We start from the raw sequence: 13,092 nt of genomic DNA, 5'->3' as shown, positions 1-13,092 counted from the left end.
CTTTCACACTGAAGACCACAACGATCAAACTGCTAAAAGTAAAACTAAGCTGTTTTTTGCTATTGTACTCTTGGGTTCACATGCTTGTATAATGTCAGTGCTCTGACGGGTGATGGGGTTGTATAAATTAACATTAGATATTTTGACAAGTCAGTCTGGGGATTTGAATCTGTAACAGAATCTATTTCTGGATCCTGCGTGGACACAGATGTTCTGCCAGTTGTACTTTAATATAACCTGTAAGGCCCTGAATCAAATTGGCACCTCTGCCTAGGTAGTCATCAGTCAGCAGGGGCTCCAGGTGTGCACTGCTATCTGACAACTAAAATCCATACGTGCTGCTAAAAGTTTAAATGTTCTTCACTTCTGGCACTTGGCACTCTGAGTGCTAAAATAAGCTCAGGTACTGCTGGGAAGTCACACAGCTGAGCTCTGCTCCTTGAAAACAGTCCCAGTAATTTTAGCGGTGGAAGCCTGGCAACTTAGCTCCTATTTTTAAAGCCATTTTTAAATGCAGTTTGGTGTTTTTCGTTTGTTTGTTTAAAAAGTATTGATTTTCACAATATAGTGTGTAATTGTTGTTACTTATGAATAATTGAAATTCAGTTTTTAATACTGGGGACACCAGTGTCATGTGGTCAGATTTGTTTTTGGGCATGTGGGAGTTTAAATGATCTGAGGAGAGTTTTACAATCTGCTGTTTGAGTTTTTTTGGACTCATTTTAACCTTGTCTAGTTTTAGACAAAGAATAACATAAATATTAAACTAGAAAATGTATTTCTGGCAGTGTGGATGATTTAAAACAGCCTTTGGACCACCATGTATTTACTCCACAGTTGTGACGTTGATGAAACGTTTTGTCATCTTTTCTTCTGTAAATTAAGTGATTTCTCGTCACGGAGTGGTGATGACACCCGTCTCTGTCATCAGCAGCCTAACCTTAACATTTAGCCAGCCATTACCATTACTATAACCAGATATAACACGGATAAATCTGGTTGTCACAAAATGTTGTATGAAACAGTTAGTAAGGTTTTACAGAATCATCCAAACTTAACATTCAGTCTGGCGATAGTGTTACATGTCCCCAGATGATGATGACAATCATGGTGAAGTTTCAAAAACCCACACACAAGACCTCCAACCTCCAGCCTCCAACCACAACCGAAAACTTCTACGCCTAGATAAAAGGAAAAACAATCCAGCTTCGGTGACTTATGATCCCGTCCTCTGACTACACTGGGCGCACACACCTGAACCACCCTCCCTGAGATTGAAGCTGCCAAATTGTCCACCAAAGAACTGCAGGCTCAACAGATATTTATCAGCCACAACACACACACACATACATAGGCACACACACACACACACACACACACACACACACACACACATCAACACAGATTTTAATTTCCTCTCAGGATATGAGAAAATCTGTGTTAATAATGCATGGTGGGACAGAGAGAGAAATCATGAGTCTAGATCGAAGCAGGCAGGCAGGCCTGGCTGATTGACAGTTTGATCTGATCTGCACTAATGGAGGTCTTGATGAAGAAGGGTGGGGGGGGGGGGGGAGGAGGAGGAGGAGGTTTGAACGGCAGTCGCTGTCTGCTCCTCCAATATATCACAGCTCCCAACATCTTCCAAACAAGCTCTCAGCCTGCCCTGAGCCTTTCAACAGGCTGTGCCATGTGACTGTGTGTGTGTGTCAGGTGTGTGTTTGTGTATGTTTGTGTGTGTGTGTGTGTGTGTGTGTGTGTGGGTGTGTAGCAGTGTATGGGTGTGTGCCTGCGGTGTGTCAAGTTGGAAAGGACCGCGATTTTAATCAGAGTTCATCTTCCCCCTAAATCTAATTAGAAGTGTGAGGGGGGCAGGGTTGAAGGGAGAGGGAGAGCTGAAGGGGGAGAGGGAGAATTAAATCCAAATGAAAAGTGCCTTCCGTGTCAACCTGAATCTAATGTGTGGCAGCAGAAGAGCAGGAGAAGCTAATAACACAGCGTCGCCCCTCCAAGGTTAGCGCAGAAAAACAAAAACAAATTAGTGCTCAAAACCCCTCTGCTCGCAGCAAGTGTGGAGGCAGGAAGGAACGAAGGAGCAAATGTAGAAGAAATGAGGGAGGGAGAGAAGTGACTTCCACAGGTGGAACTAATTAATTATCTCCTGGAGAGACGAGAGAGGGCAGAGGAGAGAGGAGAGGAGAGATCTACAACGTGTGAAGAGAGTGAAGTATGATGGAAGTAGAAAAGATGGACAAAGAACAAAAACTCCTGTTCAAAAAGCAGGATATTATATAATCTAGGGGAATTTGAAATGCTTAGTGATTTTCTAAAACATCTTTGAAAATAATTTCAAAGAAAGGAACCGTCGATTTCCTGGAAAGAGCCGTGTAAATGTGAGGGGGAAACGCACAGTGAACTGCAGGTGAGAGTGAAATTCTGTTACTGCTGAATGTCTAGATCTAACGTCACTGGGCATTTTTTTAAACGAATTAAAAGAAAGATGGACGTAAGAGGAGAGAAGTGCTAATGCTAATGCTACCTACGCTAGCCAAGGCAATGATCTTGACCCGAGGAATGATACGATGGGCAGAGCTAACCCCACAGACAACGAGGAGCCAGACCGCACAGTGAGACACCTCGGTTGTGGAGCATGTTATTGCTAATAAACGAAGGTGTTGGATGATATGTTAGCCAGCGTAATTAATCCCGTCAGAAAGTTCTGTAACAGTCTCATTGAGACACGCCGCCGTTCAGGAAATCCATTCCACAGTTTGCAGCCAGCTAGCAGGCGAGCAGAGAGCAGCACCGTGGCTAACCAACTTTTCAGCACAACATGTCGCTGTGTGGAAATATTTTGCAGTAGGAACACAACAAAGCAAGACAGCAACGGGCGATGTTTACAAAGCCGTTGTACCGAGGGGCGGAAGCTCCGTCGCGACCTACAAGTGGTAATAAGTACCCGTTAGCTCGATGCTAACACAATATGGAGAATCCCATTGACGGGCTAGCGCATTAGCATCGGTCGCGCTGTTAACTTTTACACACAAACGATAAACCAAAGGTAAGTCATACAGGTAATTCACACACCAACAATATATTACTCACAGACTCATGTCCCTTCCAGGTACAGCAGGGAGAAAATGAACCGTGAGTGAGCTTCCGTCCCTCGGGATGTTTGAGATTTGAAAAACCTTTTTTTTTTTTGCTGCTACAAGAGCCAGTGTACCTAATTTGTGCTGATCAGATCAAGCAGCCCTTTTTATTTCTATTTCATTTGGAGAGGGTCAGTCTAAGAGAAGGTTTACACTTTATGGGTATCTCTTGAATTTAATAAACATTGACTGTAAACAGGATTTCCTGTTTTTCTGACTTTCTTTTCTGACCTTATACTTACCTCAGGTTGCCTTTTGGGACATACATGCATACATTTGTACATATCACACTTGCCTGTAGAGAAGATTTATTACAGCATCATATAAAATCAACAATAATAATATTAAAGCAAACAGAGCTCTGGTATCGGAATAGTATCGGCAGATATCCAAATTCAGGAATCGGACTGGAAGTGAAAAAATGTGGATGGGTGCATCCCTAGTTGCATTCCAGTATGGAGAATTTACACCGATTTGTTTTGTATTGCCTAAAGCTGTACGCTTTAATAACATAAAGGTAAGGTGAGATTTTGTGTTCTCTTTTGTTTTCCTTGTTGTGTCCCGGTTAGTGCTTGGAACACATTTTTTCTATATTCTGTTTGCTAAACAAAACTTTTACAAATTGGGTAACAAACATCTCCTTAACACAGCTGGAACTGAATGCGCCTTTAAAATCATTCTGAAGTCAATCACTGAACCTGTGTATGCTAAAACGTTTCACTGGGCTCCATCAGGAGTTTAAGTTATAAATCCCTATAGAAAATATAAATCCCTGGATGAAGAACCTCAAAGGAACCTTAACAAGATGGAGGAACCTTCCTATATCACCATACCACTGAGTTAACTTTATTTTGATCAGTCTTACATCCTACTAATAATACATCCTACATCTAAGTTGTTTGTGATTTTAAAGGCAAACAATATAAAAGCTGTCAATAAAGCAATGTGAGACTTTATCTGGCCCAGCTGGAAACCTAAAATCAAACCAGAGATATTACGCTGCCAAAAGCACAAGGTGTGTGGGGTCTACCAAACACAAACTACACACTGTCCATACAAACCAGCACTTTTCCTTCCTGGGTGAATGGGCACTGAGAATCTCTGTGGCTTGAGTCAGTGATCTGTGAATCTTTTTCTCCTGTGAACCTGCTTCGTAAACGCCTGAAGGAGCTGCCACACGTTGCTAAAAACCATCCTTTGATAAATAATATTGTGGACGAGGGGAAAACGGGGGAAAATATTCAAAAGTATTCACCCAATCAATGTTCTAACAATCTGGAATCTGGAATTATCATCACAGAGCACAGGGACAAATTTTACACTCTGGAAAAGAGCAGACATAAACAGAATCTATGATCTTTTTGAGAATGGAGGATTTAAAATATGTGACTGAAAGCTCAGTATCACATATCAGATAAGGATTTCCACAAATACTCACAATTTAGACATTATTTAAAACTTGATTCTTCTTGTTCAAAAGGTTCATTTTTAGATAAAGCTAGATAAAACTCATACACAAGAATGAATACAAATATATAGGAGCACCATTAATAACCACTTCCACTTCAGATTGATTGAATTCAAAGCAGCATCTCTCACTATAGCATCCTTTTCATTTCCTTTGTTTTTTCTCTTTCAACCATCACTTGAAGCCTCCCTCCCTCCTTCCCTCCCTCCCTCCCTCCCTCTCTCTGACTCTGCAGAAAGTGAGAGAGCTGGCTGGTGGACAATAAAGTTGATGATATTTATAAAGACGGGTGTGTTTGCACAGAGATGAGGGACATGTAAATACACACATTTATTGTGAGTGTTGATGGGCCAAAAAAAAAAAGCACAGCATTCAAGACTATGCTGTTTCCAACCTCATTAAGAGTGGGACGCTCTGGAAACAAATACTTTATTGTTTATTACCTTTGAATTTGCCTTTTATTCACAAGCTTATTATCTGCTTTATCCTGGCATACCTTTATTGTCTTTAGGTAATTCTCTTTCACCATCCTCAGTGCTTCCTTTTCTCTCCCTAAATCCCTCCTTCATTTACTCTTTATTTCTCTCCCGCTCAGTGCAAATCCCTCTCTCCTTCCTCAACGCTCTGCTCTCTTATTTCATCTGCTTCCTCGCGTTCACTGCTTTGTCTCACCAATATCCTCCCTGGTATTTTTCATTTCATTAGATAATTTACAGCAGAGAGTGACAAGAAAGAAGAAAGAAAAAGAGGAAGGGGAGATGATGCCAGAAATACAAAATACTAACTACCTTCAGAAAAAAGAAAAAAAAACTTTCAATGCACTTTTACTAAAACAAAATCTTGTAACTCAAGGTTCTGCTATTTCTGCAGCTTTTAACTGTCTCAGGCCTGGGTCCATTCACCTGACCGGGTGGGTATGCAACTTTGATTATGACTGAAAGGTCCAGAAAAGCTAATTAATGGCTCTTAAGTTCAGATTTTCTTGTCGAACTAGTGATCAGGAATTACATGATAAATGGTGCTTTTATCCAAAGTCTTTCATCCATTCACACGCACACATTCACACGAGTCCGATGGCAGAGGGCAATAAAACTGTCCCTGTGATTATTGATCTACTAACCACGTCTGTATGAAGGAGCATCTCTCCAACCATAAGCCATCCTTTCATCTTAACATACAGTTACAGAACACAATCCCTCCCTCTGTCTTCTTTCTGTTAATCTCTTTGCTACCTGTTGTTTCTCTCCTGTGAAGACTTGGTGTAATCCCTCTCTTCCTCTACCAGCGCTCCCTTCATCCTTCCATTTCTCTGTCCCTGTCATGGGGTGGGAAACAGTCTCTGTAATGGGATCCTTAATCATCCATACTCTACAGCAGTCTCCGCATCCTAACACACTCCTGGTTTCTGCCTCTCAGACTCTTCTGCCCTCAAGATGATTATTTTTTTGTCTCTTGTCTTTGTTACTGTAAGTGTCTCTCGCTGTCTTTCCCTCCCTCCCTCCCTCTTACAGTACGCACCATTAAGGGAATTTCATCAAATGCTGCTGCTGCACGATTCTAATTCACACTAGCAAATCAGTAGTAAGAACACAACATTTGTATGCATGTGTGTTTCTGGGTGTGAGGAGGCACTCTGAATGACTAATCAGAAAAAAGTCATGGTGCATGTACTGTATGTAACCCTCAACTATTATCACATCAAAATACAGTATGTAGTGTGGTAAATATAGTGAATATGTTGGATAATTTTATTATTGAGAATATAGAAACCAAGACCTGATCATGTATCATCTGAAAGGAAATAGGCTCTTCGACTCAGGTTTTCTCGGAGCGCTCTGAAGCTTTATTCATATAGACATTTGATTGAAATGTCACCAACAATGGAGGCGTAAGGAAACGGGAGCTGGCAACTCTGTGTGTAACAAAGGAAGCACATGGTTTTCCTCACCTCTTAATAGTAACACAGAGTGCAGTGCAATGAGAACAGCTTGTTCCAAAGAGGTACAAACACACACACAAAGAAAGAACTGTCACCATTATCCAGCTGACAATCGAAAGAGTAATGAATCAAAACTAATGTACGAACCAAGCCTTTGGAACTCAGCTGGCATGGACACTGTTCTGACCGTGCTCTGATGGGCAGGGCGAACTGGGTCAGAGAGGTGGACCGGGATAAATCCCTGAGGAGAGTTTCGATCTGATTTTCAATATGAGCAGAACCATACAAAACTATTTGTTACACCTGCTGCAAAACCCAGCGTCAGCGTGTGTGTGTGATTATTTAAAACTCGCTCTTACCGATATCATACGCCAGGAAGTCAGCAGAAAAGCACTTGGCTCCGTTGCTTAGCGACGTGTCATTGTGAGTGTTTCCCCCAAAAACCAGAACTGTACCGCTCAGCAGCGCCGCAGAGTGGAGGTACCGCGCCAAGCCACTCTCTCTGAGGATCAGCCTGAACACACACAGACACACACATGAACACACACACAAATACATATCAGTGGAAACACATACAAAAGAGTGTAACTCAGCAGCGTGAGAGGTATTATTAAAGCGTTAATTTGTCAGTTGTGTGCGTGTGTGTGACATTATTTCCATGGTGCCACATTATTGATGGTGTCTGTCTGAGCGGGTGACCTGGCTCGTGGTGACTGCCCTTCGTACCAACTGTTCTTTCATCACACACACACACAGAAACACTCAACACAGACGTTGTAGGAGGTCTCAGTCTGCTGTGTGTGACCCCCTTGGGGTCAAAGGTCACATAGTGGAGGCCAACTGTGATGGCTATCTGTGGCTTCTTCGTGTTGTGCAGAAACTCTGACTTTCCACCACAGTCTCTCTCCTTCAGGTCTTACAGGAAAACAGAGGGGGAAAAAAACTGAACTGAACTGATCAGAGATCTAACAAACGCTCCCACAAGTAAAACAACGGAACATAACTGTCTGTGAAAACTGGAAACTTTAAGCTCCAGAAAATAAAAATGGAATCAGTGTATTTGTTTATGTCTCTGCAAAAAGTCATCACAGTCAGGTGTAGTTTGTTGTATTGAAGCAAGACTGTAAGGGTTTGGAATATACCTGATATATGTGTTAACTGCAGTTGTTTGGAGAGTTTCTTTGGATGTTTTGATTAATCTGGACATGATTTATTTTAATCCATAGTAATGACTCTGAATCTAAACTGAATCTAAAGTGACCTGTTAAATGAAAATTCAGAGCCACCTTTCAAACCCAGTATATGAACAGTTTCCATTGTGAGAACAGAGTCTTACTGGATAAAGAGAGTTGTGGAACATGAGGTTGAACCAGTTGGAAACCACTAACATACAGATGTCATGTACAGGACTCTATCGTGTCATGGTCATGACCTGTCAGGAGCGTTTTGCTGACAGAGGACAGACGATGCAGAATAACTGGAATACCCAGAAATGTTTCCGTCTGGGAATTTCAGAAGTCAAGTGACACTTGACTCCGGCAACAAATTCCAGCTGGAAAGTGAGAGTCACTGAGAGACAGCAGGTCACATGTGTGTGTTTGGATGTGATGCATATGTGTGAGTGCACGCATGTGCTCGCAGACAAAGTGAACAGGAGAGACTGATTGAGCCGAGCATCCTCTTTCACCCGTCCATCTGCCTGAAGTCATCCGAGGTCAAACCTCCTGTCAGATCCTTCTATTCTCACCCTCCTCTCCTCTCCCTGACTCCAACGTGCTGATTTCACTTAGAGTTCACATACGTATAGGTACTAAATTTCTGTTCAGAAGATTCATCAAGAAAAGTTAAATTAGCTACAAACCTGAGAAAAAAACAGAATTTTCCCATAAAATGTGTTAATAACTATATTTGTTAGGTTGAAATACATAATATAATAATAGAAAAAGTATTATCATCAGATTTATTGTATTATTGTTTCTGAGAGAAAAAAAGTCCTGCATTCCCAAATTAACTTCTATATCAGTAAATAAGTTAGTAAGTAAAAAGATTTTAGCTTTAAAATGAAGTGAAAGCCCATTTATGCTGCCTGTAAAGCAACAGGGTGGAAGCAACATTTTAACAATCTCATCGCAACTCTACATAATAACTTCACCAAAAGACATGAATGTGTTTATGTGACTAAATGTGTCAGCCATGAGACAGACTGGTGGCCCAGTCTATGACCTGGAGCATGATGGGACCGGCTCCAGTTCCCTGTAACTCTGTACAATGGTTTAGAGAATGGATTTGAGTTGGTTGTCACTGTGGATGTCAATACTATTTTCATTTTGACGCTTTTCATTCTTCCTGCAGGACATCGATATCTGTTCACCACCAAAATGTTTTCTGAGAATACAGACGTGTTTTCACGGGAAACTTTATTCTGTGCTCTCACCATGTCCTCGTGTGGATGTGGTAGCGGTACATGTGGTCCACCAGGCCGTACTTGTTGTTGTTAAGTGCCTTGTATCCCCCGTGAATGAACACGCAGCCGCTGGCCTCATCGTACACGCTGCTGTGGCCGTAACCTCCCTGCACCACCGCGCCTCCAGCAGACACAACCTGCCACGAGTTCGACCCTGAGACACAATCACAGAGAGGAGAGAGGGGTCTGATTCATGCAGATTTCATGGAGAAGGATCAAAGTAGATCACTTAGAAAAAAGTTTCTGATGCTTTGGCGAGTTCGGTTTTTCACTGCCATGCCAAAAAGCAAAGCACTTTTAATTCTGCAGGTGAGACAGAGAAAAGGGAAGAGAGGCGAAGGGAGACGGAGAGAGCGAGCCAAACGGTAAGCGAGTTTATTGAATTTAAAAGCTCCCTTTTATTAGACCAGCGTGATGCAGATTAATTCAGGTGCATAGAAAATATTGTTAAAAACAGGCAGGGATTACATCATCTGAGCAGCCCCGATAAAGAAAACACACAACACAACAAACAAAGGCTTAGAAGGAGGAGGAACTTCAAAAGCCTGAGAAAAGGTGCCATCATCTGGAACTGTAAACCCCCCCGAGACCACGAGTAGTGCTGAAGGAGAACCGGAGAAAAACTGAGAAACTAACACACAAAAAGAACTAGAAAGCACTCAGAGAGAATATCTCCCTGCAATCCTCTACATTTTATCTGCACCTTAATATATACATGACAGCTTTAATTCTACCTTTAGGAAAACCAGTAAAGTTCTGATTATTCATGTGTCCTTGAACATGCATGAGTCATAAAAAAAAATCAAAAACATGGCCTCCACACTGGGTGTGAGAAAAGAAAGAAACAGGTGTAGAGAAGAACAAATGACACCAGTAAAAAGGACACAAGGAAACAAACGGCCACTAATATTATTACTAAATAATATTAGAAATGATAAGTAATCAGCTTCATTGTTAAAAGATATTTTTAAATTTCAAATATGAGCTTCAGAAATCTGATATTGATCGGTGTCTGCTGCTTTGGAAAAACATTTTCTGATTAAACCAAGCTAATAAACACTGTGCTGAAATGCATCGAATTGAGAAATTAAAGAGGAAAATGAAAAAAGGAAAGTCAGCAACAGACAGCAGAACACAGGCTCAGAGGAAAAAAAAAAGAGCAAGAGAGAGCAAGAGAAACAGTGATAGGAAGAGGAGCCGCTAGGAGAGGACAACAAGAAAGTAGAAGGTCAACTCTTATCTCATCTCTGGCAGCTAATTGCTGCAAACCTGCCACTCCAAGTGGTCATTAAAAACTTTTATCTCTTATTTTACACCGCCTCTGTTCCCCTCTGCTCATTTCCAGGTTACACCGACTCAATCGCTCCCTCTGAAGCCTAATGATGCTCAGTGCAGGCTTACGCTGTGGGAAGGAGGGAGGAAGAGATAAAAGTGGGTGAAGATGAAAGTGATAGACAGATAAGGGGTGAGAGGGAAGGAAAAGGTGAGGGAGAGGAGCGGGAGACAACGGGGGCCGAGGAGGAGCGATGACGGAGGGGGTCAGAAACTGGGGCCAGCGGATGAAAGGAAATAGAAAGAGGGAGGTAACGAAGGGGATGTGAGCAGGGGTGAGACGATGTAGAAGAAGAGAAAGAAGGAGGGATGAGAAAAGGAGGACATTCAGAATTCAGGGAGGCAGGAATGTGAGTGAATGCAGTGGATTCATTAATCACTGTCTTCTCCCAGACACTCCGGCCTGGGTGCCACCTCTTCTTAATGACCGCTTTCTGTGTGTGTGTGTGTGTGTGTGTGTGTGTGTGTGTGTGTGTGTGTGTGTGTGTGTGTGTGTTGTGTGTCTAATGGATGGAGTGTACATGAGCATGGAGGTGTGTGTTTTCCTCTCCATATGTGTCAAAGATCAGCTTCCAATTTACAACGCTGGACGACACCGCCATCTACTGGCCAAAGGGGGGAATCAAAAAATGAATGTAAAAGCAGACTAAATGGCCAAAAGTATGAGGACAAGAAAATACTACAGCCATCTCAAGGCCCAAAGTCTGTGAAGAGGAGGAGAGTCCAAATATGCAATGTGATACAAGCTACAGAGAGCACAGCCCACAGACCAGAAGTCTGAGGTTCTTTAATGTGAAGTTTCTGGGGAGGGGAGAATAATTTGAGGCGTAATTCTGAGATTGACTGATCATGCCTTTTAGAAGAAAGAAGAAACTGAAGCTAAAACCTCAGGAGCTGCGTGAAAAAGCCTGGTCATCGCTTCGTGGTTTGGTTTATTAGATGCATCTCCACGCGGCACTGGATCTGTCTTCAGGCTGTGGACTGTGTCCAACACATTAAGGCATCACGAGCGTTACGTGTGATTCTGTTTTGATTATAACCAAATCAATTCACTAATAATCAAGTCTGGTAGAAATGAAGAGGTCAGTGTTTTTCATTGTGCTCCGCTGTGTATTTCACCTAGACATCTTTATTTCTTAAGAATGAGAACATCCCAAAAAAAAACATGGCCACCCAAACTTATTCCTCCCTGTCAACATAAATAAAAACATAAATAATGTTATGTGGTCTCTCTGAAAACACACTGCACTTAATGAATCCAAACACCAGTGTGAATAAAGCCTGTGGTAAATGTCAACTTGAAGAGCGACTGTGTTTGACTTCCATCAATAAAAAACAATTAAACAACCACCACAAAGAAAAAAAAAATCGAAGAGCGCGGCGTCAGCAGGTGAACTTACTGAGGTTGTACTCCTGAACTTTGTTGATGTAGCTGTAGATCGGCGAGTAGCCAAAGAAGACCAGCATCACTGGTTCGCCGTCGGCCAGCTCCACCACGTGGGCAGTGTGTCCCTCCAGGGCGTAGGGGGGAGGTGGGGCAGGTTTCCGTGGTGACCAGGTGCACCTGGGGACGTTGAACACCCACATCTCGTCTGTCACATTAGCCGATCCTGCTTCCAGCTTCCCGCCGAACATGTAGATGTTGTCCTGCATGAGGAAAAAGACAGAGAGGGATGAGTGAGTGGAACTTTTTAATACAAGGACGACGAACGATAGTTCTGATAAAATACAGGTTTCATCAGACTTATACATTACTCCACATCACTGCAGCCCTGTCAAGCAACTATCAAGTAATTACATTAGTGATAGTAGTGCAGCAGCTACTACTCTTAAAATATCAGTGTGAAAGTGAAGGGTGAGACGTGAAGATGTCTCCGTTACAAAAATAAAACATGCATGTCTGCTTTGTCCTGTTGTGTGAGACATTTCATGAGAAGGCGACAAACTTTTGTGATGAAGTCGCTCCTTCAGCGTGAGAGTCTGAAGTTAAAGTTTCCTGTGCAGTAAACAAGCTGGAGCCACTGCTGCCTACAAACCTTCCTCAGGCTCCGTCCAGGCACACTGACCTCCTCTGGATCAAATCTGTCCTTCATCACAGCGGAACAGAGATTTGTCTTCATTCTCCCTCCTGTCCTTCACCATCAAACGACTTCTTCCACACAAATTAAGCACGTGTCCCAGTATTTTGACAGTGACGCATCGTTTGATGCTCCAAACGGTGAAGTGAGTGATCAATAGGGGACGCATGGATGATTCTGATGTTCTCGTTTCTTCACAGGTAAGATGACTAATGGGTCTGTCTTTCAAAAAGTGTGGAATGTTTAAAAATAAATAAATAAATAAATGAAGTCTTATGAAGCGACTCACAGCATAAAAATGTTTCAAAACTCAGTTTTTGGATGAGCTTATTGGCTGTTAAACCTCATGTTCTCCAGGTCAAGACTCAGCAGTTTGCCTACACCTGAAAGATCAAGCGAACTCCGAGGACAACAACAAATCTGTATGTTCTCCTTCCTCCTCCTCCTCCTCCTCCTCCTCCTCCCTCCCTCTTTCTCTGTCGAACCAGCTGTTTCTCCTCGCCACTGTCGCCACCAAGTGCTTGTTCATGGGGAAATGCTGAGAGTACAGTACAGGCCTGCTCTGTGTGAAAAGCGCCCTGAACTTCTTCTAATAACTTCTAAATAAACCTGACTCGACTTGACTGATGCTAAAATGGTCTTTAACTTCCACTTTAAAA

At 42.4% G+C, this 13,092-nt stretch overlaps 1 protein-coding gene across 2 annotated transcripts in view; it reads right to left on the bottom strand.

Moving 5' to 3' along the window:
• Window positions 1-13,092, bottom strand: part of atrnl1a (attractin-like 1a) — a 185,050-nt gene that overhangs the window by 140,164 nt on the left and 31,794 nt on the right. For both annotated transcript variants that reach the window (XM_041050639.1, XM_041050640.1), the window contains exons 8-10: window positions 11,756-12,002; window positions 8,994-9,177; window positions 6,919-7,073 (exon numbers count right to left, since the gene is read on the bottom strand). In XM_041050639.1, coding sequence (XP_040906573.1) covers window positions 6,919-7,073; window positions 8,994-9,177; window positions 11,756-12,002 — 586 coding nt within the window. The remainder of the gene's footprint in view (window positions 1-6,918; window positions 7,074-8,993; window positions 9,178-11,755; window positions 12,003-13,092) is intronic.

The sequence above is a fragment of the Toxotes jaculatrix genome, chromosome 11, assembly GCF_017976425.1.
Source record: "Toxotes jaculatrix isolate fToxJac2 chromosome 11, fToxJac2.pri, whole genome shotgun sequence".
In the NCBI taxonomy this organism is placed as follows: domain Eukaryota; kingdom Metazoa; phylum Chordata; class Actinopteri; family Toxotidae; genus Toxotes; species Toxotes jaculatrix.
Note: the sequence above shows the minus strand (reverse complement) of the source record. Positions and strands in the feature narration are given on the sequence as shown.